The sequence below is a fragment of the Oncorhynchus nerka genome, linkage group LG12 (assembly GCF_034236695.1).
Source record: "Oncorhynchus nerka isolate Pitt River linkage group LG12, Oner_Uvic_2.0, whole genome shotgun sequence".
Lineage (NCBI taxonomy): Eukaryota > Metazoa > Chordata > Actinopteri > Salmoniformes > Salmonidae > Oncorhynchus > Oncorhynchus nerka.
In genome coordinates, this window is record NC_088407.1 from 6,316,435 (window position 1) to 6,343,898 (window position 27,464).

The 27,464-nt window shown below is 47.5% G+C and overlaps 1 protein-coding gene across 3 annotated transcripts in view; it reads left to right on the top strand.

Moving 5' to 3' along the window:
* tec (tec protein tyrosine kinase) overlaps positions 1-27,464 on the top strand; it is a 57,097-nt gene that overhangs the window by 7,486 nt on the left and 22,147 nt on the right. For all 3 annotated transcript variants that reach the window (XM_065025187.1, XM_065025188.1, XM_065025189.1), the window contains 9 exons: positions 3,940-4,021; positions 4,437-4,565; positions 19,102-19,151; positions 20,879-21,075; positions 21,667-21,732; positions 22,555-22,609; positions 24,325-24,404; positions 24,495-24,628; positions 24,839-24,910. In XM_065025187.1, coding sequence (XP_064881259.1) covers positions 3,940-4,021; positions 4,437-4,565; positions 19,102-19,151; positions 20,879-21,075; positions 21,667-21,732; positions 22,555-22,609; positions 24,325-24,404; positions 24,495-24,628; positions 24,839-24,910 — 865 coding nt within the window. The remainder of the gene's footprint in view (positions 1-3,939; positions 4,022-4,436; positions 4,566-19,101; positions 19,152-20,878; positions 21,076-21,666; positions 21,733-22,554; positions 22,610-24,324; positions 24,405-24,494; positions 24,629-24,838; positions 24,911-27,464) is intronic.

Here is a 27,464-nt window from a genome sequence, read left to right on the forward strand (position 1 = left end):
TACTAGGTGGTGTTACATATACAGCCAGTATGATGGGTAGACCCCCCTCCTCTACTAGGTGGTGTTACATATACAGCCAGTATGATGGGTAGACCCCCCCCTCCTCTACTAGGTGGTGTTACATATACAGCCAGTATGATGGGTAGACCCCCCCCTCCTCTACTAGGTGGTGTTACATATACAGCCAGTATGATGGGTAGACCCCCCTCCTCTACTAGGTGGTGTTACATATACAGCCAGTATGATGGGTAGACCCCCTCCTCTACTAGGTGGTGTTACATATACAGCCAGTATGATGGGTAGACCCCCCCTCTACTAGGTGGTGTTACATATACAGCCAGTATGATGGGTAGACCCCCCCTCTCTACTAGGTGGTGTTACATATACAGCCAGTATGATGGGTAGACCCCCTCCTCTACTAGGTGGTGTTACATATACAGCCAGTATGATGGGTAGACCCCCCCTCCTCTACTAGGTGGTGTTACATATACAGCCAGTATGATGGGTAGACCCCCCTCTACTCCCTCTACTAGGTGGTGTTACATGGTGTTACAGCCAGTATGATGGGTAGACCCCCCTCCTCTACTAGGTGGTGTTACATATACAGCCAGTATGATGGGTAGACCCCCCCTCCTACTAGGTGGTGTTACATATACAGCCAGTATGATGGGTAGACCCCCCCCTCCTCTACTAGGTGGTGTTACATATACAGCCAGTATGATGGGTAGACCCCCCTCCTCCTCTACTAGGTGGTGTTACATATACAGCCAGTATGATGGGTAGACCCCCTCCTCTACTAGGTGGTGTTACATGGTACAGCCAGTATGATGGGTAGACCCCCCCTCCTACTAGGTGGTGTTACATATACAGCCAGTATGATGGGTAGACCCCCCCCCCTCCTCTACTAGGTGGTGTTACATATACAGCCAGTATGATGGCCAGTAGACCCCCCCCCTCTACTAGGTGGTGTTACATATACAGCCAGTATGATGGGTAGACCCCCCCGCCTCTACTAGGTGGTGTGTTAGTGTACAGTGTTAATGGTGCCCCCCCCTCTACTAGGTGGTGTGTTAGTGTATAGTGTTAATGGTGCCTAGGTGGTGTTACATATACAGCCAGTATGATGGGTAGACCCCCCCTCTACTCTACTAGGTGGTGTGTTAGTGTATAGTGTTAATGGTTCCCCCCTCCTCTACTAGGTGGTGTGTTAGTGTATAGTGTTAATGGTGCCCCCTCCTCTACTCTACTAGGTGGTGTGTTAGTGTACAGTGTTAATGGTGCCCCCCTCCTCTACTAGGTGGTGTGTTAGTGTATAGTGTTAATGGTGCCCCCTCCTCTACTAGGTGGTGTGTTAGTGTACAGTGTTAATGGTGCCCCCTCTCTACTAGGTGGTGTGTTAGTGTACAGTGTTAATGGTGCCTCCCCCTCCTCTACTAGGTGGTGTGTTAGTGTATAGTGTTAATGGTGCCCCCCTCCTCTACTAGGTGGTGTGTTAGTGTATAGTGTTAATGGTGCCCCCTCCCCTCCTCTACTAGGTGGTGTGTTAGTGTATAGTGTTAATGGTGCCCCCCTCCTCTACTAGGTGGTGTGTTAGTGTACAGTGTTAATGGTGCCCCCCTCCCCTCTACTAGGTGGTGTGTTAGTGTATAGTGTTAATGGTGCCCCCTCCCCCTCATCTACTAGGTGGTGTGTTAGTGTATAGTGTTAATGGTGCCCCCTCCCCTCCTCTACTAGGTAGTGTGTTAGTGTACAGTGTTAATGGTGCCCCCCTCCCTCTACTAGGTGGTGTGTTAGTGTACAGTGTTAATGGTGCCCCCCCTCCTCTACTAGGTGGTGTGTTAGTGTACAGTGTTAATGGTGCCCCCTCCTCTACTAGGTGGTGTGTTAGTGTATAGTGTTAATGGTGCCCCCTCCTCTACTAGGTGGTGTGTTAGTGTACAGTGTTAATGGTGCCCCCTCCTCTACTAGGTGGTGTGTTAGTGTATAGTGTTAATGGTGCCCCCTCCTCTACTAGGTGGTGTGTTAGTGTACAGTGTTAATGGTGCCCCCTCCTCTACTAGGTGGTGTGTTGGTGTATAGTGTTAATGGTGCCCCCCTCCTCTACTAGGTGGTGTGTTAGTGTACAGTGTTAATGGTGCCCCCCCCTCCTCTACTAGGTGGTGTGTTAGTGTACAGTGTTAATGGTGCTTCCCCCTCCTCTACTAGGTGGTGTGTTAGTGCACAGTGTTAATGGTGCTTCCCCCTCCTCTACTAGGTGGTGTGTTAGTGTACAGTGTTAATGGTGCCCCCCCTTCCTCCTCTACTAGGTGGTGTGTTAGTGTACAGTGTTAATTGTGTGTGTGTCCACCCCCCTCCTCTACTAGGTGGTGTGTTAGTGTACAGTGTTAATGGTGCCCCCCCCTCCTCCTCTACTAGGTGGTGTGTTAGTGTAGAGTGTTAATGGTGCCCCCCTCCTCTACTAGGTGGTGTGTTAGTGTACAGTGTTAATGGTGCCCCCCTCCTCTACTAGGTGGTGTTTAGTGTACAGTGTTAATGGTGCCCCCCTCCTCCTCTACTAGGTGGTGTGTTAGTGTACAGTGTTAATGGTGCCCCCCTCCTCTACTAGGTGGTGTGTTAGTGTACAGTGTTAATGGTGCCCCCTCTACTAGGTGGTGTGTTAGTGTACAGTGTTAATGGTGCCCCCCTCCTCTACTAGGTGGTGTTAGTGTACAGTGTTAATGGTGCCCCCCCTCCTCTACTAGGTAGTGTGTTAGTGTACAGTGTTAATGGTGCCCCCTCTACTATGTGGTGTGTTAGTGTACAGTGTTAATGGTGCCCCCGCCCTCCTCTACTAGGTGGTGTGTTAGTGTATAGTGTTAATGGTGCCCCCTCCTCTACTAGGTGGTGTGTTAGTGTATAGTGTTAATGGTGCCCCCCTCCTCTACTAGGTGGTGTGTTAGTGTATAGTGTTAATGGTGCCCCCTCCCCCTCATCTACTAGGTGGTGTGTTAGTGTATAGTGTTAATGGTGCCCCCTCCTCTACTAGGTGGTGTGTTAGTGTATAGTGTTAATGGTGCCCCCCTCCTCTACTAGGTGGTGTGTTAGTGTATAGTGTTAATGGTGCCCCCTCCCCCTCCTCTACTAGGTAGTGTGTTAGTGTACAGTGTTAATGGTGCCCCCCTCTACTAGGTGGTGTGTTAGTGTACAGTGTTAATGGTGCCCCCCTCCTCTACTAGGTGGTGTTAGTGTACAGTGTTAATGGTGCCCCCTCCTCTACTAGGTGGTGTGTTAGTGTATAGTGTTAATGGTGCCCCCCTCCTCTACTAGGTGGTGTGTTAGTGTACAGTGTTAATGGTGCCCCCCTCCTCTACTAGGTGGTGTGTTAGTGTAGTGTTAATGGTGCCCCCTCCTCCTCTACTAGGTGGTGTGTTAGTGTATAGTGTTAATGGTGCCCCCTCCTCTACTAGGTGGTGTGTTAGTGTATAGTGTTAATGGTGCCCCCTCCCCCTCCTCTACTAGGTGGTGTGTTAGTGTCCAGTGTTAATGGTGCCCCCCTCCTCTACTAGGTGGTGTGTTAGTGTACAGTGTTAATGGTGCCCCCCCTCCTCTACTAGGTGGTGTGTTAGTGTATAGTGTTAATGGTGCCCCCCCTCCTCCTCCTCTACTAGGTGGTGTGTTAGTGTACAGTGTTAATGGTGCCCCCTCCTCTACTAGGTGGTGTGTTAGTGTATAGTGTTAATGGTGCCCCCTCCTCTACTAGGTAGTGTGTTAGTGTACAGTGTTAATGGTGCCCCCCCCTCTACTAGGTAGTGTGTTAGTGTACAGTGTTAATGGTGCCCCCTCTACTATGTGGTGTGTTAGTGTACAGTGTTAATGGTGCCCCCCCCCTCCTCTACTAGGTGGTGTGTTAGTGTACAGTGTTAATTGTGTGTGTGTGTGTGTGTGTGTGTGTGTCCCCAGGTGGTGTATGACACAAGCACTCTCTATGTATTTGCTCCCAGCTATGAGAGTAGGAGGACCTGGGTCCAAAACATTAAGGAAGGTCAGCCATGTTTATTTCTAAATCATCTAGTCATTGTATCCTATGCTATGCTGTAACCTCTATATCTGTTGTTGTCCCAGCATACAGATGTAGAATCTTAATTTGAGCCAGTTTGCTGCAGCAGGGGAATAATGATGTGGATTATCATTAATCCACATTGTTTCGTAGGAGTTGATTTATTTTTTTTATTTTTAAAATCACAACGCTTTTAGGTTTTCTTTTCTTTTAAAAAAAATTTGTAAAAACCTCGAATACTGTGAAAGTTGTGCATGAAAATTGTCAGTAACAAAAGAGTGATCAAATTAAGATCCTACATCTGTAGGTAGGCTGTATGTTGTTGTTTTTTTTAATCAGGTATTCTGATTAACCAGATGTTTTTCCTTTCTTTCTTGTGTTGATGTTGGATGTATTTCAGAGATAAGGGACAACTCTGTGATCGTTGCTAAGTTCCATCCTCAGTTCTGGATGGAAGGCGTGTGGCTGTGCTGTCGTCAGGCAGAGAAACTGGCCCCGGGCTGTGAGGAGTACAACCTGTTTGGAGACCGTGAGATCTATCCCCTCTCTATCCTGCCTTCTCATTTTTTTGTGTTTTTTTTTTTTGTACCTTTTCTTTAACTAGGCAAGTCAGTTAAGAACAAATTCTTATTTTCAATGACGGCCTGTTCAGGGGCAGAACGACAGATATTTTTACCTTGTCAGCTCGGGGGTTTGACCTTGCAGCCTTCCAGTTACTAGTCCAACGCTCTAACCACTAGGCTACCCTGCCGCCCCATTGCAAGTATGTGGACACCCTTTCCTATTAGTGGCTTCGTCTATTTCAGTCGCTGACAGGAGTATAAAATCGAACACACAGACATGTACAACCACAATTGATGTAACCAAAGGTTTTGGGGATTAACGGTACATTTACTACTGGTGAATTTATAAAAATAAAAACATCTTAACAGTCAACAGTTCACATAATGAAATAATGAATGTGCAATAGTTGGCGGGAGACAGAGCCGTTCTGGAGAGAGACTACAGTCACCACACACACCACCCCTTCTTCTTCTTCTTCTTCTTCTTCTTCTTCTTCTTCTTCTTCTTCTTCTTCTTCTTCTTCTTCTTCTTCTTCTTCTTCTTCTTCTTCTTCTTCTTCTTCTTCTTCTTCTTCTTCTTCTTCTTCTTCTTCTTCTTCTTCTTCTTCTTCTTCTTCTTCTTCTTCTTCTTCTTCTTCTTCTTCTTCTTCTTCTTCTTCTTCTTCTTCTTCTTCTTCTTCTTGTCTCAACATTATTTATTTTTCATTTTATATTCAACACATTTTTTAAAGATGCTTTTCACTGACAGCCGCAACTCAATAATCTGCCTATTGCCATGTGGGCTGCAGGGTGGCCTAGTGGTTAGAGTGTAGAGGTGGCCTAGTGGTTAGAGTGTAGAGGTGGCAGGGTGGCCTAGTGGTTAGAGTGTAGAGGTGGCAGGGTGGCCTAGTGGTTAGAGTGTAGAGGTGGCAGGGTGGCCTAGTGGTTAGAGTGTAGAGGTGGCAGGGTAGCCTAGTGGTTAGAGTGTAGAGGGGGCAGGGTGGCCTAGTGGTTAGAGTGTAGAGGGGGCAGGGTAGCCTAGTGGTTAGAGTGTAGAGGCGGCAGGGTGGCCTAGTGGTTAGAGTGTAGAGGGGGCAGGGTGGCCTAGTGGTTAGAGTGTAGAGGGGCAGGGTAGCCTAGTGGTTAGAGTGTAGAGGGGCAGGGTGGCCTAGTGGTTAGAGTGTAGAGGGGGCAGGGTAGCCTAGTGGTTAGAGTGTAGAGGGGGCAGGGTGGCCTAGTGGTTAGAGTGTAGAGGCGGCAGGGTGGCCTAGTGGTTAGAGTGTAGAGGGGGCAGGGTGGCCTAGTGGTTAGAGTGTAGAGGGGGCAGGGTAGCCTAGTGGTTAGAGTGTAGAGGGGCAGGGTGGCCTAGTGGTTAGAGTGTAGAGGCGGCAGGGTGGCCTAGTGGTTAGAGTGTAGAGGGGGCAGGGTAGCCTAGTGGTTAGAGTGTAGAGGCGGCAGGGTAGCCTAGTGGTTAGAGTGTAGAGGGGCAGGGTAGCCTAGTGGTTAGAGTGTAGAGGCGGCAGGGTGGCCTAGTGGTTAGAGTGTAGAGGGGGCAGGGTAGCCTAGTGGTTAGAGTGTAGAGGCGGCAGGGTAGCCTAGTGGTTAGAGTGTAGAGGGGGCAGGGTAGCCTAGTGGTTAGAGTGTAGAGGGGGCAGGGTAGCCTAGTGGTTAGAGTGTAGAGGCGGCAGGGTAGCCTAGTGGTTAGAGTGTAGAGGGGGCAGGGTGGCCTAGTGGTTAGAGTGTAGAGGGGGCAGGGTAGCCTAGTGGTTAGAGTGTAGAGGTGGCAGGGTGGCCTAGTGGTTAGAGTGTAGAGGGGCAGGGTAGCCTAGTGGTTAGAGTGTAGAGGGGGCAGGGTAGCCTAGTGGTTAGAGTGTAGAGGGGGCAGGGTAGCCTAGTGGTTAGAGTGTAGAGGGGGCAGGGTAGCCTAGTGGTTAGAGTGTAGAGGGGGCAGGGTAGCCTAGTGGTTAGAGTGTAGAGGGGGCAGGGTAGCCTAGTGGTTAGAGTGTAGAGGGGGCAGGGTAGCCTAGTGGTTAGAGTGTAGAGGGGGCAGGGTAGCCTAGTGGTTAGAGTGTAGAGGGGGCAGGGTAGCCTAGTGGTTAGAGTGTAGAGGCGGCAGGGTGGCCTAGTGGTTAGAGTGTAGAGGGGGCAGGGTAGCCTAGTGGTTAGAGTGTAGAGGCGGCAGGGTAGCCTAGTGGTTAGAGTGTAGAGGGGGCAGGGTGGCCTAGTGGTTAGAGTGTAGAGGGGGCAGGGTAGCCTAGTGGTTAGAGTGTAGAGGGGGCAGGGTGGCCTAGTGGTTAGAGTGTAGAGGGGGCAGGGTGGCCTAGTGGTTAGAGTGTAGAGGTGGCAGGGTGGCCTAGTGGTTAGAGTGTAGAGGGGGCAGGGTAGCCTAGTGGTTAGAGTGTAGAGGGGGCAGGGTGGCCTAGTGGTTAGAGTGTAGAGGGGGCAGGGTAGCCTAGTGGTTAGAGTGTAGAGGTGGCAGGGTGGCCTAGTGGTTAGAGTGTAGAGGTGGCAGGGTGGCCTAGTGGTTAGAGTGTAGAGGTGGCAGGGTAGCCTAGTGGTTAGAGTGTAGAGGTGGCAGGGTAGCCTAGTGGTTAGAGTGTAGAGGGGGCAGGGTGGCCTAGTGGTTAGAGTGTAGAGGGGGCAGGGTAGCCTAGTGGTTAGAGTGTAGAGGTGGCAGGGTGGCCTAGTGGTTAGAGTGTAGAGGTGGCAGGGTGGCCTAGTGGTTAGAGTGTAGAGGTGGCAGGGTGGCCTAGTGGTTAGAGTGTAGAGGTGGCAGGGTAGCCTAGTGGTTAGAGTGTAGAGGGGGCAGGGTAGCCTAGTGGTTAGAGTGTAGAGGTGGCAGGGTGGCCTAGTGGTTAGAGTGTAGAGGGGGCAGGGTGGCCTAGTGGTTAGAGTGTAGAGGTGGCAGGGTGGCCTAGTGGTTAGAGTGTAGAGGTGGCAGGGTGGCCTAGTGGTTAGAGTGTAGAGGTGGCAGGGTAGCCTAGTGGTTAGAGTGTAGAGGTGGCAGGGTAGCCTAGTGGTTAGAGTGTAGAGGCGGCAGGTAGCCTAGTGGTTAGAGTGTAGAGGCGGCAGGGTGGCCTAGTGGTTAGAGTGTAGAGGCGGCAGGGTGGCCTAGTGGTTAGAGTGTAGAGGCGGCAGGGTGGCCTAGTGGTTAGAGTGTAGAGGTGGCAGGGTGGCCTAGTGGTTAGAGTGTAGAGGGGGCAGGGTGGCCTAGTGGTTAGAGTGTAGAGGTGGCAGGGTGGCCTAGTGGTTAGAGTGTAGAGGGGGCAGGGTGGCCTAGTGGTTAGAGTGTAGAGGGGGCAGGGTAGCCTAGTGGTTAGAGTGTAGAGGGGGCAGGGTAGCCTAGTGGTTAGAGTGTAGAGGGGCAGGGTAGCCTAGTGGTTAGAGTGTAGAGGCGGCAGGGTAGCCTAGTGGTTAGAGTGTAGAGGGGGCAGGGTAGCCTAGTGGTTAGAGTGTAGAGGTGGCAGGGTAGCCTAGTGGTTAGAGTGTAGAGGGGGCAGGGTAGCCTAGTGGTTAGAGTGTAGGGGCGGTAGGGTAGCCTAGTGGTTAGAGTGTAGAGGCGGCAGGGTAGCCTAGTGGTTAGAGTGTAGAGGGGGCAGGGTAGCCTAGTGGTTAGAGTGTAGAGGGGGCAGGGTAGCCTAGTGGTTAGAGTGTAGAGGGGGCAGGGTAGCCTAGTGGTTAGAGTGTAGAGGGGGCAGGGTAGCCTAGTGGTTAGAGTGTAGAGGGGGCAGGGTAGCCTAGTGGTTAGAGTGTAGAGGGTGCAGGGTAGCCTAGTGGTTAGAGTGTAGAGGGGGCAGGGTAGCCTAGTGGTTAGAGTGTAGAGGGGGCAGGGTAGCCTAGTGGTTAGAGTGTAGAGGGGGCAGGGTAGCCTAGTGGTTAGAGTGTAGAGGCGGCAGGGTAGCCTAGTGGTTAGAGTGTAGAGGGGGCAGGGTAGCCTAGTGGTTAGAGTGTAGAGGGTGTAGGGTAGCCTAGTGGTTAGAGTGTAGAGGGGGCAGGGTAGCCTAGTGGTTAGAGTGTAGAGGGGGCAGGGTAGCCTAGTGGTTAGAGTGTAGAGGGGGCAGGGTAGCCTAGTGGTTAGAGTGTAGAGGGGGCAGGGTGGCCTAGTGGTTAGAGTGTAGAGGCGGCAGGGTGGCCTAGTGGTTAGAGTGTAGAGGCGGCAGGGTGGCCTAGTGGTTAGAGTGTAGAGGGGGCAGGGTGGCCTAGTGGTTAGAGTGTAGAGGCGGCAGGGTGGCCTAGTGGTTAGAGTGTAGAGGCGGCAGGGTAGCCTAGTGGTTAGAGTGTAGAGGCGGCAGGGTAGCCTAGTGGTTAGAGTGTAGAGGCGGCAGGGTAGCCTAGTGGTTAGAGTGTAGAGGGGGCAGGGTAGCCTAGTGGTTAGAGTGTAGAGGGGGCAGGGTAGCCTAGTGGTTAGAGTGTAGAGGGGCAGGGTAGCCTAGTGGTTAGAGTGTAGAGGGGGCAGGGTAGCCTAGTGGTTAGAGTGTAGAGGGGGCAGGGTAGCCTAGTGGTTAGAGTGTAGAGGGGGCAGGGTAGCCTAGTGGTTAGAGTGTAGAGGGGGCAGGGTAGCCTAGTGGTTTAGTGGTTAGAGCGTTGGACTAGTAACTGAAATGTTGCAAGTTCAAACCCCCGACCTGACAAGGTAAAAAATAATCTGTCGTTCTGCCCCTGAACAAGGGAGTTAACCCACTGTTCCCACGCCTGTCATTGAAAAGAAGAATTTGTTCTTAACTGACTTGCCTAGTTAAATAAAGGTAAAATGTGTGCTGCGTCAAATTGCGGGCTTCCCAAATATGCAAAAACCTACGAGCTTGTGATTTTTTGAAACAAGCCACAGCAACAAAAAGATTTAAAATAAACTCATGATCCTCGATGGAATCAAGTGATGCTTTCTGGTCAATTGGTGTTATCCCAGGTACACTGTTTATTTAGAGTGGGTACACTGTTTATTTAGAGTGGGTACACTGTTTATTTAGAGTGGGTGTTTTTCCTGCAAATTCCCTTTTTTTGGCAAATGAATTTTTTATTGTCTGCTTCTTTAACATAACATTTATGTTTCAATATGAGTAATAATCATAAAATAATAATGATATTTGAATAACATAATCTAAATCTGTCTGATGCCCGTGGGTGGACGCTGTGATCTGTCTGATGCCCGTGGGTGGACGCTGTGATCTGTCTGATGCCCGTGGGTGGACGCTGTGATCTGTCTGATGCCCGTGGGTGGACGCTGTGATCTGTCTGATGCCCGTGGGTGGACGCTGTGATCTGTCTGATGCCCGTGGGTGGACGCTGTGATCTGATGCCCGTGGGTGGACGCTGTGATCTGTCTGATGCCCGTGGGTGGACGCTGTGATCTGTCTGATGCCCGTGGGTGGACGCTGTGATCTGTCTGATGCCCGTGGGTGGACGCTGTGATCTGTCTGATGCCCGTGGGTGGACGCTGTGATCTGTCTGATGCCCGTGGGTGGACGCTGTGATCTGTCTGATGCCCGTGGGTGGACGCTGTGATCTGTCTGATGCCCGTGGGTGGACGCTGTGATCTGTCTGATGCCCGTGGGTGGACGCTGTGATCTGTCTGATGCCCGTGGGTGGACGCTGTGATCTGTCTGATGCCCGTGGGTGGACGCTGTGATCTGTCTGATGCCCGTGGGTGGACGCTGTGATCTGTCTGATGCCCGTGGGTGGACGCTGTGATCTGTCTGATGCCCGTGGGTGGACGCTGTGACGCTGTGTTGTCTGATGCCCGTGGGTGGACGCTGTGATCTGTCTGCCCGTGGGTGGACGCTGTGATCTGTCTGATGCCCGTGGGTGGACGCTGTGATCTGTCTGATGCCCGTGGGTGGACGCTGTGATCTGTCTGATGCCCGTGGGTGGACGCTGTGATCTGTCTGATGCCCGTGGGTGGACGCTGTGATCTGTCTGATGCCCGTGGGTGGACGCTGTGATCTGTCTGATGCCCGTGGGTGGACGCTGTGATCTGTCTGATGCCCGTGGGTGGACGCTGTGATCTGTCTGATGCCCGTGGGTGGACGCTGTGATCTGTCTGATGCCCGTGGGTGGACGCTGTGATCTGTCTGATGCCCGTGGGTGGACGCTGTGATCTGTCTGATGCCCGTGGGTGGACGCTGTGATCTGTCTGATGCCCGTGGGTGGACGCTGTGATCTGTCTGATGCCCGTGGGTGGACGCTGTGATCTGTCTGATGCCCGTGGGTGGACGCTGTGATCTGTCTGATGCCCGTGGGTGGACGCTGATCTGTCTGATGCCCGTGGGTGGACGCTGTGATCTGTCTGATGCCCGTGGGTGGACGCTGTGATCTGTCTGATGCCCGTGGGTGGACGCTGTGATCTGTCTGATGCCCGTGGGTGGACGCTGTGATCTGTCTGATGCCCGTGGGTGGACGCTGTGATCTGTCTGATGCCCGTGGGTGGACGCTGTGATCTGTCTGATGCCCGTGGGTGGACGCTGTGATCTGTCTGATGCCCGTGGGTGGACGCTGTGATCTGTCTGATGCCCGTGGGTGGACGTGATCTGTCTGATGCCCGTGGGTGGACGCTGTGATCTGTCTGATGCCCGTGGGTGGACGCTGTGATCTGTCTGATGCCCGTGGGTGGACGCTGTGATCTGTCTGATGCCCGTGGGTGGACGCTGTGATCTGTCTGATGCCCGTGGGTGGACGCTGTGATCTGTCTGATGCCCGTGGGTGGACGCTGTGATCTGTCTGATGCCCGTGGGTGGACGCTGTGATCTGTCTGATGCCCGTGGGTGGACGCTGTGATCTGTCTGATGCCCGTGGGTGGACGCTGTGATCTGTCTGATGCCCGCTGGATCTGTCTGATGCCCGTGGGTGGACGCTGTGATCTGTCTGATGCCCGTGGGTGGACGCTGTGATCTGTCTGATGCCCGTGGGTGGACGCTGTGATCTGTCTGATGCCCGTGGGTGGACGCTGTGATCTGTCTGATGCCCGTGGGTGGACGCTGTGATCTGTCTGATGCCCGTGGGTGGACGCTGTGATCGTCTGATGCCCGTGTGATCTGTCTGATGCCCGTGGGTGGACGCTGTGATCTGTCTGATGCCCGTGGGTGGACGTGGATCTGTCTGATGCCCGTGATCTGTCTGATGCCCGTGGGTGGACGCTGTGATCTGTCTCATGCCCGTGGGTGGACGCTGTGATCTGTCTGATGCCCGTGGGTGGACGCTGTGATCTGTCTGATGCCCGTGGGTGGACGCTGTGATCTGTCTGATGCCCGTGGGTGGACGCTGTGATCTGTCTGATGCCCGTGGGTGGACGCTGTGATCTGTCTGATGCCCGTGGGTGGACGCTGTGATCTGTCTGATGCCCGTGGGTGGACGCTGTGATCTGTCTGATGCCCGTGGGTGGACGCTGTGATCTGTCTGATGCCCGTGGGTGGACGCTGTGATCTGTCTGATGCCCGTGGGTGGACGCTGTGATCTGTCTGATGCCCGTGGGTGGACGCTGTGATCTGTCTGATGCCCGTGGGTGGACGCTGTGATCTGTCTGATGCCCGTGGGTGGATGCCCGTGGGTGGACGCTGTGATCTGTCTCATGCCCGTGGGTGGACGCTGTGATCTGTCTGATGCCCGTGGGTGGACGCTGTGATCTGTCTGATGCCCGTGGGTGGACGCTGTGATCTGTCTGATGCCCGTGGGTGGACGCTGTGATCTGTCTCATGCCCGTGGGTGGACGCTGTGATCTGTCTCATGCCCGTGGGTGGACGATGGGATCTGTCTGATGCCCGTGGGTGGACGGTTACGCGCCCAATGCATATGGGTCAACTTCTCAAACGGGTGGTAAATTTAACATCTTCCCGGTCGTGTTGTCAGGCGCCACATTTTCCTAATGGAAACACTTGAGATCTACAGTATCAGGTAAAAGTTTGGAGACAGATACTCATTCAAGGGTTTTTCTTTATTTTTTTAACTATTTTCTACTCTGTAGAATAATAGTGAAGACATCAAAACTATGAAATAACACATATGGGATCATGTAAATGTCCCTTTTTTCAGGACCCTGTCTTTCAAAGATAATTCGTAAGGTTTCAAAGATAATTCGTAAGGTTTCAAAGATAATTCGTAAGGTTTCAAAGATAATTCGTAAGGGTTTAAACACTGTTTCCCATGCTTGTTCAATGAACCATAAACAATTCATAAACATGCACCTGTGGAACGGCCGTTAAGACACTAACAGCTTACAGACGGTAGGCAATTATGGTCACAGTTGTGAAAACTTAGGACACTAAAGAGGCCTTTCTACTGACTTTGAAAAACACCCAGGGTCCCTGCTCATCTGTGTGAATGTGCCTTAGGCATGCTGCAAGAAGGCATGAGGACTGCAGATGTGTCCAGGGCAATAAATTACATTGTCCGTACTGTGAGACGCGCTACAGTTGTAAGGCAGGTCATCACCGGCAACAACGTCACCTATGGGCACAAACCCACCGTCACTGGACCAGACAGGACTGGCAAAAAGTGCTCTCCACTGACGAGTCACGGTTTTGTCTCACCAGGGGTGCTGGTCTGATTCGTGTTTATCGTCGAAGGAATGAGCGTTACACCGAGGTCTGTACTCTGGAGCGAGATCGATTTGGAGGTGGAGGGTCCGTCATGGTCTGGGGCGGTGTGTCACAGCATCATCGGACTGAGCTTGTTGTCATTGCAGGCAATCTCAACGCTGTGCGTTACAGGGAAGACATCCTCCTCCCTCATGTGGTACCCTTCCTGCAGGCTCATCCTGACATGACCCTCCAGCTTGATAAAGCCACCAGCCATACTGCTCGTTCTGTGCATGATTTCCTACAACACAGGAATGTCAGTGTTCTGCCATGGCCAGCGAAGAGCCCGGACCTCAATCCCAGTGAGCACGTCTGTGACCTGTTGGATCGGAGGGTGAGGGCTAGGGCCATTTCCCTCAGAAATGTTTGGGATCTTGGTAGAAGAGTGGGATAACATCTCACAGCTGTTGAAAAACAAATGATAGTCCCACTAAGCACAAACCAGACGGGACGGCGTATCGCTGCAGAATGCTGTGAGGTTAGAGGTCGACCCATTTATAATTCTTCAACGCCGATACTGATTTAACCTGCCTTTTTATTTTATTTTTATTTTTTTTAATATATTTGTAATAATGACAATTACAACAATACTGAATGAACACTTTTATTTTAACTTAATTATAATACATCAATAAAATCTATTTAGCCTCAAATAAATAATGAAATATGTTCAATTTGGTTTAAATAATGCAAAATAGTGTTGGAGAAGTAAAAGTGTAATAGGTGCCATGTGAAAAAGCTAACGTTTCAGTTCCTTGCTCAGAACATGAGAACATATGAAAGCTGGTGGTTCCTTTTAACATGAGTCTTCAATATTCCCAGGTAAGACGTTTTAGGTTGTAGTTATTATAGGAATTATGACATGTCAAATATTTCTCTATACCATTTTGTATTCCCTATATACCTTTGACTATTGGATGTTCTTATAGGCACTTTAGTATTGCCAGCCTCTCTCAATCTCGGGAGTTGATAGGCTTGAAGTCATAAAAAGCGCTGTGCTTCAAACATTGCTAAGAGCTGCTGGCAAACGCAGTAAAAGTGCTGTTTGAACGAATGCTTACGAGCCTGCTGCTGCCTACCACCACTCAGTCAGACTGCTCTATCAAATCATAGACTTAATTATAATATAATAAACACAGAAATACAAACCTTTGGTCATTAATATGGTAAAATCTGGACACTATCATTTTGAAAACAAAACGGTTATTCTTTCAGTGAAATACGGAACCGTTCTGTATTTTATCTAACGGGTGGCATCCATCAGTCTAAATATTGCGGTTACATTGCACAACCTTCAATGTTATTTCATAATTACGTACAATTCTGGCAAATTAGTTCACAGTTCCCAACGAGCCAGGCGGCCCATATTGTTACATATACCCTGACTCTGCTTGCACTGAACGCAAGAGAAGTGACACAATTTCCCTAGTTTAATATTGCCTACTAACATGCATTTATTTCAACCAAATATGCAGGTTTAAAAAATATATACTTCTGTGTATTGATTTTAAGAAAGGCACGGATGCTTATGGTTAGATACATTCGTGCAACAATTGTGCTTTTCTCACGAATGCGCTTTTGTTAAAACATCACCCGTTTGGCGAAGATGAAGTAGACTGTGATTCAATGATAAATTAACAGGCACCGCATTGATTATACGCAACGCAGAACAAGCTAGTTAACTACACATGGTTGATGATATTACTAGGTTAACTAGTGATTATGTGAAGATTGATTGTTTTTTATAAGATACGTTTAATGCTAGCTAGCAACTTACCATGGCTCCTTGCAGTCACAAGGTCCTTTTGATGCTGCACTCGCGTAACAGGTGGTCAACCTGCCACAGTCTCCTTGTGGATTGCAATGTAATCGGCCATAATTGGCATCCAAAAAGGCAGATTACCGATTTGTAATGAAAACTTGAAATCGGCCCTAATTAAATTGGCCATGCCACCAGCAAAGCACCCCCACAAGAGCAGTGATCCTGTGATACTAGCTAGAGCAGTGATACCAGCAAGAGCAGTGATACTAGCAAGAGCAGTGATACCAGCAAGAGCAGTGATACTAGCAAGAGCAGTGATACTAGCTAGAGCAGTGATACTAGCTAGATCAGTGATACCAGATAGATCAGTGATACCAGATAGAGCAGTGATACCAGCAAGAGCTGTGATACTAGCAAGAGCTGTGATACTAGCAAGAGCAGTGATACTAGCTAGAGCAGTGATATTAGCTAGAGCAGTGATAATAGCAAGAGCAGTGATACTGTGATACTAGCAAGAGCAGTGATACTGTGATACTAGCAAGAGCAGTGATACTAGCTAGAGCAGTGATATTAGCTAGAGCAGTGATAATAGCAAGAGCAGTGATACTGTGATACTAGCAAGAGCAGTGATACTAGCAAGAGCAGTGATACCAGATAGAGCAGTGATACTGTGATACCAGCAAGAGCAGTGATACCAGCAAGAGCAGTGCTAATAGCAAGAGCAGTGATAATAGCAAGAGCAGTGATAATAGCAAGAGCAGTGATACTAGCAAGAGCAGTGATACTAGCAAGAGCAGTGATACTGTGATACTAGCTAGAGCAGTGATACTAGCAAGAGCAGTGATACTAGCAAGAGCAGTGATACTAGCAAGAGCAGTGATACTGTGATACTAGCAAGAGCAGTGATACTGTGATACTAGCAAGAGCAGTGATACTGTGATACTAGCTAGAGCAGTGATACTGTGATACTAGCTAGAGCAGTGATACTGTGATACTAGCTAGAGCAGTGATACCAGCTAGAGCAGTGATACCAGCTAGAGCAGTGATACCAACAAGAGCAGTGATACTAGCAAGAGCAGTGATACTGTGATACTAGCAAGATCAGTGATACTAGCAAGAGCAGTGATACTAGCAAGAGCAGTGATACTGTGATACCAGCAAGAGCAGTGATACTAGCAAGAGCAGTGATACTGTGATACTAGCAAGAGCAGTGATACCAGCAAGAGCAGTGATACCAGCAAGAGCAGTGATACAGCAGTGATACTAGCTAGAGCAGTGATACTAGCTAGAGCAGTGATACTAGCTAGATCAGTGATACCAGCAAGAGCAGTGATACCAGATAGAGCAGTGATACCAGCAAGAGCTGTGATACCAGCAAGAGCTGTGATACCAGCAAGAGCTGTGATACTAGCAAGAGCAGTGATATTAGCTAGAGCAGTGATAATAGCAAGAGCAGTGATACTGTGATACTAGCAAGAGCAGTGATACTGTGATACCAGCAAGAGCAGTGATACTAGCAAGAGCAGTGATACTGTGATACCAGCAAGAGCAGTGATACTAGCAAGAGCAGTGATACTAGCAAGAGCTGTGATACTAGCAAGAGCTGTGATACTAGCAAGAGCTGTGATACTAGCAAGAGCAGTGATACTAGCAAGAGCTGTGATACTAGCAAGAGCTGTGATACCAGCAAGAGCTGTGATACTAGCAAGAGCAGTGATACTAGCAAGAGCTGTGATACTAGCAAGAGCAGTGATACCAGCAAGAGCAGTGATACTGTGATACCAGCAAGAGCAGTGATACTAGCAAGAGCAGTGATACTGTGATACCAGCAAGAGCAGTGATACCAGCAAGAGCAGTGATAATAGCAAGAGCAGTGATAATAGCAAGAGCAGTGATAATAGCAAGAGCAGTGATACTAGCAAGAGCAGTGATACTGTGATACTAGCAAGAGCAGTGATACTAGCAAGAGCAGTGATACTAGCAAGAGCAGTGATACTAGCAAGAGCAGTGATACTAGCAAGAGCAGTGATACTAGCTAGAGCAGTGATACCAGCAAGAGCAGTGATACTAGCTAGAGCAGTGATACTGTGATACTAGCTAGAGCAGTGATACCAGCTAGAGCAGTGATGCCAACAAGAGCAGTGATGCCAACAAGAGCAGTGATACTGTGATACTAGCAAGATCAGTGATACTAGCAAGAGCAGTGATACTGTGATACCAGCAAGAGCAGTGATACTAGCAAGAGCAGTGATACTGTGATACTAGCAAGAGCAGTGATACCAGCAAGAGCAGTGATACCAGCAAGAGCAGTGATACCAGCAAGAGCAGTGATAATAGCAAGAGTAGTGATACTGTGATACTAGCTAGAGCAGTGATACTAGCAAGAGCAGTGATACTAGCTAGAGCAGTGACACTGTGATACTAGCTAGAGCAGTGATACTGTGATACTAGCTAGAGCAGTGATACTGTGATACTAGCAAGAGCAGTGATACCAGCTAGAGCAGTGATACCAGCTAGAGCAGTGATACCAGCTAGAGCAGTGATACTAGCTAGAGCAGTGATACCAGCAAGAGCAGTGATACTAGCAAGAGCAGTGATACTAGCAAGAGCAGTGATACCAGCTAGAGCAGTGATACCAGCTAGAGCAGTGATACCAGCTAGAGCAGTGATACTAGCTAGAGCAGTGATACTGTGATACTAGCAAGAGCTGTGATACTGTGATAATAGCTAGAGCAGTGATACCAGCTAGAGCTGTGATACTGTGATACTAGCAAGAGCAGTGATACTGTGATACTAGCAAGAGCAGTGATACTGTGATACTAGCTAGAGCAGTGATACTAGCTAGAGCAGTGGTACTAGCAAGAGCTGTGATACTGTGATACTAGCAAGAGCTGTGATACTAGCAAGAGCTGTGATACTGTGATACTAGCTAGAGCAGTGATACCAGCTAGAGCAGTGATACTAGCTAGAGCAGTGATACTGTGATACTAGCTAGAGCAGTGATACTGTGATACTAGCAAGAGCAGTGATACTGTGATACTAGCAAGAGCAGTGATACTAGCAAGAGCAGTGATACTAGCAAGAGCAGTGAGCACGTTTCTTCTCTTAAAATGCTGAAAGAAAATCATATTTCTGCTGTTACTGAGTCAAAATGTACACATGTATAATTTTACTGCAAGAAATGCTTAATTCTTCCAGGAGTTAATATTATATTAGACTGTGTGAGAGGTTCTAGACTTACAGTCGGTGTCCGTAGTTCAGTTGGGCTACTATTCCATTTAACCCATCTGAACAGTACAGTTCCTTTGACGTGCCATGTTGACGTCCTCGTCTTGTGACCTGTCAACTAGACTACTGTTCTATAACATTAGACTACTCTCACCATAGCAACACCCACCCGTAACATGCGCTCCAGCAGGTATATCTCACTGGTCAGCCCTAAAGCCAACACTTCCTTTGGCCACCTTTCCTTCCAGTTCTCTGCTGCCAATGACTGGAACGAATTGCAAAAAATTGCTTAAATTGGAGACATATCTCCCTCACTAACTTTAAGCATCAGCTATCTGAGCAGCTTACCGATCGCTGCAGCTGTACATAGCCCATCTGTAAATAGCCCATCCAATCTACCTACCTCATCCCCATATTGTTTTTATTTTTAATTTTTTTGCTCTTTTGCACACCAGTATTTCTACTTGCTCATCTATCACTCCAGTGTTAATTTGCTAAATTGTAATTACTTCACTACTATGGCCTATTTATTGCCTTACCTCCTCACGCCATTTGCACACGCTGTATATAGACTTTTCTACTGTATTATTGACTGTATGTTTGTTTATTCTATGTGTAACTCTGTTGTTTGTGTCGAACTACTTTACTTTATATTGGCCATGTCGAAGTTGTAAATGAGAACTTGTTCTCGTCTGGCCTACCTGGTTAAATAAAGGAGAGAGATATATATATATATATACATACGTATACATATATATATATATGTAGATATAGCACAGCGTTCACATTTTTCTGACCAAAAGCATGTGGGTTATGAGTCAACCTGCAAGGGGTTGTGGGTTATAAGTTCACCTATAGATCACGAATGCACATATAGACACACACACACACTCATGAGTACATGTTCTCTGTAGCTGTTGACTTTGAATAATGAAAGAACAATTCTCTTCTTCTTCCTCTTTTCAGTTTCGAGGAAACTTCTTCCTCCCATACCTGGAGAGGAGGGCACAGGAAGGGTAAGAACACTGTTCATCTAGTTCCTCAATCGCTCTCACACACACACACACACTTCGGAGTCATCCCACCTCAAAAAGCACAAGAAAGAGATTTTAAGACACTGACTATCTCAGATTGTTTTGAAATAGTTTCTGTAGTTGGAAACCGATACGATTAGCATTCCTGAAACATTAGCATTACCCCGACAACAATCCCACCGCAACAACCAACAACCAATATACAGTATCAGTTCTCTGTCTGACAAGTAATGCACGGACTTCAATGGCTAATTTCTCTGAACAGGGGAAAATAAAAACATCAGCAGATTCCGATGGAATACATTACATAAGAGGAAGAAGCAATACTCCAAGCAACAACTCCATGCTACCTGCCAGACATAGAGAATTCATACTATATACTGGTTGTTGGGGTGGGGTGTGTGTGGGGGTCCCATGGGTGTCATTTGATACATTTTATTGGGCGTCTTTATCATTGTTATGATGTTACTTGTGGTCCAAATCGGATGTAAGGTGCAATTCAATTCGCTATTATTTCTCAGAGATCTAATTATATTTCAACAAAATAATGTTACAGGAATGCTAATCTTACCTGTTGCTAACTGCTGAAACGATTTCAGAATAATCTGAGATGGAGGACATGGTGTCTTGATAAGACATGGAATGACCTGATGTTCCTTCTAGAATTTCTGTTGTAATATTACTCTACAAATAATAAGCTATAACAAAAAATGAGTCATAGCCTAGCAACAAGACAAGCTTGATAGCCTAGCAACAAGACAAGCTTGATAGCCTAGCAACAAGACAAGCTTGATAGCCTAGCAACAAGACAAGCTTGATAGCCTAGCAACAAGACAAGCTTGATAGCCTAGCAACAAGACAAGCTTGATAGCCTAGCAACAAGACAAGCTTGATAGCCTAGCAACAAGACAAGCTTGATAGCCTAGCAACAAGACAAGCTTGATAGCCTAGCAACAAGACAAGCTTGATAGCCTAGCAACAAGACAAGCTTGTCCTAGGACCATGCCCCAGGACTACCTGACATGATGACTCCTTGCTGTCCCCAGTCCACCTGGCCATGCTGCTGCTCCAGTTTCAACTGTTCTGCCTTATTATTATTCGATATTATTCGACCATGCTGGTCATTTATGAACATTTGTACATCTTGGCCATGTTCTGTTATAATCTCCACCCGGCACAGCCAGAAGAGGACTGGCCACCCCACATAGCCTGGTTCCTCTCTAGGTTTCTTCCTAGGTTTTGGCCTTTCTAGGGAGTTTTTCCTAGCCACCGTGCTTCTACACCTGCATTGCTTGCTGTTTGGGGTTTTAGGCTGGGTTTCTGTACAGCACTTTGAGATATCAGCTGATGTACGAAAGGCTATATAAATAAATTTGATTTGATTTGATAGCCTAGCAACAAGACAAGCTTGATAGCCTAGCAACAAGACAAGCTTGATAGCCTAGCAACAAGACAAGCTTGATAGCCTAGCAACAAGACAAGCTTGATACAACAAAAACAACAAAGTTAACAAATGTCCCTTCTCTCCTCCCTTTGTCCCTTCTCTCCTCCCTTTGTCCCTTCTCTCCTCCCCTTGTCCCTTCTCTCCTCCCCTTGTCCCTTCTCTCCTCCCCTTGTCCCTTCTCTCCTCCCCTTGTCCCTTCTCTCCTCTCCTCCCCTTGTCCCTTCTCTCCTCTCCTCCCCTTGTCCCTCCCTTTGTCCTCCTCCAGTCTCGTCGGCCTCCCCCTCCCCCTCCCCCCCCTCCCGTACACAGCCCTGATGATGGTAGTGGTGTCGAGGAGGTTGTGATAGCTCTGTATGACTTCTTTGGTCCTGAACCACATGACCTGACTATGACCAAAGGAGGAGAATACGTCATACTGGAGAAATGTGACATCAACTGGTACAAGGCCCGCAACATATACGGGTCAGTACGGTGTGTATGTCAGCGCGTGCTTACCGTAGCTTGGTCCCTGGTATATCATCTCTCACCGTAGCTTGGTCCCTGGTATATCATCTCTCACTGTAGCTTGGCCCCTGGTATGTCATCTCTCACTGTAGCTTGGCCCCTGGTATATCATCTCTCACTGTAGCTTGGCCCCTGGTATAGCATCTCTCACTGTAGCTTGGCCCCTGGTATAGCATCTCTCACTGTAGCTTGGCCCCTGGTATATCATCTCTCACTGTAGCTTGGCCCCTGGTATAGCATCTCTCACTGTAGCTTGGCCCCTGGTATAGCATCTCTCACTGTAGCTTGGCCCCTGGTATAGCATCTCTCACTGTAGCTTGGCCCCTGGTATATCATCTCTCACTGTAGCTTGGCCCCTGGTATATCATCTCTCACTGTAGCTTGGCCCCTGGTATAGCATCTCTCACTGTAGCTTGGCCCCTGGTATGTCATCTCTCACTGTAGCTTGGCCCCTGGTATAATCTTGGACTCTCACATTGCACATCTTTGTCGCTTCTTCTTCTATGGCTGGCCTGCTACTATTGAGTTTGTTTGTTTGTTGACATGCAGGAAGGAGGGCTACATCCCCAGCAACTACGTGACAGATAAAAAATTGGGGAACCTGGAACAGTATGCGTGAGTAAAGTGCCGCGAGGGACAGGAACACCGTTTACATTGTTTTGTACATCATCAACGCAAGAGTAGATGCTAAGAGGGATCCTTGGGACGTCCATACCATAACCATTTTTAAATGTAAACTTAAATGTCAACTTTATAATAACCATCACCACCAACATTGCGAGCCAAACATTTTAGCATCCCCCCCCCCCTTATTTTCATGCAATTCTACACATTTTGTCACTGGGCGACGATAAGTTATAAAATTGCTAAATGTTATTTCTGAAAATTTTCCACATTTTGCCAGAGGATGGGGAGAAAAGTTTGCACATTTTTAATATATCTGAGACTGACTGACAACTTAATCGTGTCCCCCGGTCTGTAATTCAATCATGATGACTGAAGTTTAGATAGTCTAGTGGCCAGCTATTTTATTTTTTCATATTTTTTTTATTTCAACTTTTATTTAACCAGGTAGGCCAGTTGAGGTCGCAATTGTAAATGAGAACTTGTTCTCAACTTGCCTACCTGGTTAAATAAATATGATTTTTTTGGGGGGGGGGTGGGGGTGAATTGGAACGCCGACTGCGAGCCTCACTAATGCTCTTCTGGTTGGAAGAAAGTCCCTTCAAATGATTTTAGTGGAAAGACTTCCCTGAAGAGTGTCTACAACGAGCAAGTGTCCACAAACTATTGGACTTTTTAAAAAATATTTTTGTATTTTTGTATTTTTTTTTGTATATTAAACAATTGAATAAATGTTGAGATTTTATTTGGGTGAGTCTGGCTTTAAGTGTTATATGACATTGCAGTGTGAACTAATGGATTAGTGTGTTTCAGCTGGTACAGTAAACATGTCAACCGGAACAAAGCTGAGGAACTACTGCGGACAGAGGCGAGTAAAACTGTTTTTATTTATGTCTGTGTGGGCGTGTTTACTGTGTGTTTACTGTGTGTTTACTGTGTGGGTGTGTTTACTGTGTGTTTACTGTGTGTTTACTGTGTGTTTACTGTGTGTTTACTGTGTGTTTACTGTGTAGTGTGTGTTTACTGTGTGTTTACTGTGTAGTGTGTGTTTACTGTGTGTTTACTGTGTAGTGTGTGTTTACTGTGTGTTTACTGTGTAGTGTGTGTTTACTGTGTGTTTACTGTGTAGTGTGTGTTTACTGTGTGTTTACTGTGTGGGTGTGTTTACTGTGTGTTTACTGTGTGTTTACTGTGTGGGTGTGTTTACTGTGTGTGTGTGTTTACTGTGTGTTTACTGTGTGTTTACTGTGTAGTGTGTGTTTACTGTGTGTTTACTGTGTGTTTACTGTGTAGTGTGTGTTTACTGTGTGTTTACTGTGTGTTTACTGTGTAGTGTGTGTTTACTGTGTGTTTAGTGTGTGTTTTACTGTGTGTTTACTGTGTGTTTACTGTGTGGGTGTGTTTACTGTGTGTTTACTGTGTGTTTACTGTGTAGTGTGTTTACTGTGTGTTTACTGTGTGTTTTACTGTGTGGGTGTGTTTACTGTGTGTTTACTGTGTTTACTGTGTGTTTACTGTGTGTGTGTTTACTGTGTGTTTACTGTGTGTTTACTGTGTGTTTACTGTGTGTTTACTGTGTGGGTGTGTTTACTGTGTGTTTACTGTGTGTTTACTGTGTGTTTACTGTGTGGGTGTGTTTACTGTGTGTTTACTGTGTGTTTACTGTGTGTTTACTGTGTGGGTGTGTGTTTACTGTGTGTTTACTGTGTGTTTACTGTGTGGGTGTGTTTACTGTGTGTTTACTGTGTGTTTACTGTGTGTTTACTGTGTAGTGTGTGTTTACTGTGTGTTTACTGTGTGGGTGTGTTTACTGTGTGTTTACTGTGTGTTTACTGTGTGTTTACTGTGTAGTGTGTGTTTACTGTGTGTTTACTGTGTGTTTACTGTGTGGGTGTGTTTACTGTGTGTTTACTGTGTGTTTACTGTGTAGTGTGTGTTTACTGTGTGTTTACTGTGTGTTTACTGTGTGGGTGTGTTTACTGTGTGTTTACTGTGTGTTTACTGTGTAGTGTGTGTTTACTGTGTGTTTACTGCGTGTTTACTGTGTAGTGTGTGTTTACTGTGTGTTTACTGTGTGTTTACTGTGTGTTTACTGTGTGGGTGTGTTTACTGTGTGTTTACTGTGTGTTTACTGTGTGTTTACTGTGTGGGTGTGTTTACTGTGTGTTTACTGTGTGTTTACTGTGTGTTTACTGTGTGGGTGTGTTTACTGTGTGTTTACTGTGTGGGTGTGTTTACTGTGTGTTTACTGTGTGGGTGTGTTTACTGTGTGTTTACTGTGTGTTTACTGTGGGCGTGTTTACTGTGTGTTTACTGTGTGGGCGTGTTTACTGTGTGTTTACTGTGTGGGTGTGTTTACTGTGTGGGCGTGTTTACTGTGTGTTTACTGTGTGTTTACTGTGTGGGTGTGTTTACTGTGTGTTTACTGTGTGTTTACTGTGTGGGGGTGTGTTTACTGTGTGGGTGTGTTTACTGTGTGTGTAGTGTGTGTGTGTGTGTGTACTGTCTGTAGCGTGTGTCTGTGGTGTGTGTACTGTCTGTAGTGTGTGTGTACTGTCTGTGTAACTCTGTCTCCCTGTACAGGATAAAGAGGGAGGGTTCATGGTAAGAGACTCCAGTAAGCCAGGCGCCTACACCGTCTCCCTGTACACCAAGTCAGCAGGGTACGCATCACCCTAGTTCATAATGTTAGAATTCTTGTCTCAGTAAAACATCGTTTGGAACGTTGTATAAATGCTGTGTGAACGTCATAGGGAGGGAGGTGCAGCTATCAGGCATTACCACATCAAGGAGACCTCCGGCTGCCCCAGACAGTTCTACCTGGCAGAGAAACACCTGTTCACCTTGATACCTGACCTCATCGAGTACCACAACCACAACGCTGCAGGTAGAACACACACACACACACATACACAATAAACATGTATTCACATGGGATACACACACTCTTTCACTTCAAATCATGGCTCTTTATTGGCATGGGAAACATATGTTAACATTGCCAGAGTCTCTCTCGCTCTCGCCCTTTTATCTCCTCTCTCGCCCCTCTCTCTCTTGCGCCTCCTCTCTTTCTCTCTCTCCCTCTCCTCTCTCTCAGGTCTGGTAGCCAGGTTGAGGTATCCAGTAGGGAAGGAGAGATCTGCTCCATCCACAGCAGGCTTCAGCTACGGTGAGATTCTACACTACTCTACCCTGTTCTACTCTTCTCTACCCTGTTCTACTCTTCTCTACCCTGTTCTACTCTTCTCTACCCTGTTCTACTCTTCTCTACCCTGTTCTACTCTTCTCTACCCTATTCTACTCTTCTCTACTCTTCTCTACCCTGTTCTACTCTTCTCTACCCTGTTCTACTCTTCTCTACCCTGTTCTACTCTTCTCTGTTCTACTCTTCTCTACTCTACCCTGTTCTACTCTTCTCTACTCTACCCTGTTCTACTCTTCTCTACTCTACCCTGTTCTACTCCTCTACCCTGTTCTACTCTACTCTTCTCTACCCTGTTCTACTCTTCTTCTCTACCCTGTTCTACTCTACTCTACCCTGTTCTACTCTTCTCTACCCTGTTCTACTCTTCTCTACTCTACCCTGTTCTACTCTACTCTTCTCTACCCTGTTCTACTCTTCTCTACTCTACCCTGTTCTACTCTACCCTGTTCTACTCTTCTCTACTCTACCCTGTTCTACTCTGTTCTACTCTACTCTTCTCTACTCTGTTCTACTCTTCTCTACCCTGTTCTACTCTACTCTTCTCTACCCTGTTCTACTCTTCTCTACCCTGTTCTACTCTTCTCTACTCTACCCTGTTCTACTCTACTCTTCTCTACCCTGTTCTACTCTTCTCTACTCTACCCTGTTCTACTCTACCCTGTTCTACTCTACCCTGTTCTACTCTTCTCTACTCTACCCTGTTCTACTCTTCTCTACTCTACCCTGTTCTACTCTGTTCTACTCTACTCTTCTCTACCCTGTTCTACTCTTCTCTTCTCTACCCTGTTCTACTCTACTCTTCTCTACCCTGTTCTACTCTTCTCTTCTCTACCCTGTTCTACTCTTCTCTTCTCTACCCTGTTCTACTCTACTTCTCTCCCTGTTCTACCCTGTTCTACCCTGTTCTACTCTTCTCTACCCTGTTCTACTCTTCTCTTCTCTACCCTGTTCTACTCTTCTCTTCTCTACCCTGTTCTACTCTTCTCTACTCTACCCTGTTCTACTCTTCTCTACTCTACCCTGTTCTACTCTTCTCTACTCTACCCTGTTCTACTCTTCTCTACTCTACCCTGTTCTACTCTGTTCTACTCTTCTCTACCCTGTTCTACTCTTCTCTTTCTCTACCCTGTTCTACTCTTCTCTCTACCCTGTTCTCTTTCTCTACCCTGTTCTACTCTTCTCTTCTCTACCCTGTTCTACTCTTCTCTACCCTCTACCCTCTGTTCTACTCTCTACTCTTCTCTACCCTGTTCTACTCTTCTCTACTCTACCCTGTTCTACTCTACTCTTCTCTACCCTGTTCTACTCTCTCTTCTCTACCCTGTTCTACTCTACTCTTCTCTACCCTGTTCTACTCTACTCTTCTCTACCCTGTTCTACTCTACTCTTCTCTACCCTGTTCTACTCTTCTCTTCTCTACCCTGTTCTACTCTACTCTTCTCTACCCTGTTCTACTCTTCTCTTCTCTACCCTGTTCTACTCTTCTCTTCTCTACCCTGTTCTACTCTTCTCTTCTCTACCCTGTTCTACTCTTCTCTACTCTACCCTGTTCTACTCTTCTCTACTCTACCCTGTTCTACTCTACCCTGTTCTACTCTACCCTGTTCTACTCTGTCTCTACCCTGTTCTCTACTCTTCTCTACTCTACCTGTTCTACTCTTCTTCTCTACCCTGTTCTACTCTTCTCTTCTCTACCCTGTTCTACTCTTCTCTTCTCTACCCTGTTCTACTCTTCTCTACCTGTTCTCTACCCTGTTCTACCCTCTTCTCTCTTCTCTACCCTGTTCTACTCTACTCTTCTCTCTACCCTGTTCTACTCTTCTCTTCTCTACCCTGTTCCCTGTCTCTACTCTACTCTTCTCTACCCTGTTCTACTCTTCTCTCTACCCTGTTCTACTCTACTCTTCTCTACCCTGTTCTACTCTACTCTACTCTACCCTGTTCTACTCTACTCTTCTCTACCCTGTTCTACTCTCTCTACTCTACCCTGTTCTACTCTTCTCTACTCTACCCTGTTCTACTCTACTCTTCTCTACCCTGTTCTACTCTACTCTTCTCTACCCTGTTCTACTCTACTCTTCTCTACCCTGTTCTACTCTACTCTTCTCTACCCTGTTCTACTCTACCCTGTTCTACTCTACCCTGTTCTACTCTGTTCTACTCTTCTCTACCCTGTTCTACTCTACTCTACTCTGTTCCCTGTTCTACTCTGTTCTACTCTACCCTGTTCTACTCTTCTCTTCTCTACCTGTTCTACTCTTCTTCTACCCTACTGTTCTACTCTACCCTCTACCCTGTTCTACTCTACTCTTCTCTACCCTGTTCTACTCTACTCTACCCTGTTCTACTCTTCTCTACTCTACCCTGTTCTACTCTTCTCTTCTCTACCCTGTTCTACTCTTCTCTTCTCTACCCTGTTCTACTCTTCTCTTCTCTACCCTGTTCTACTCTTCTCTACTCTTCTCTACTCTACCCTGTTCTACTCTTCTCTCTTCTCTGCTCTACCCTGTTCTACTCT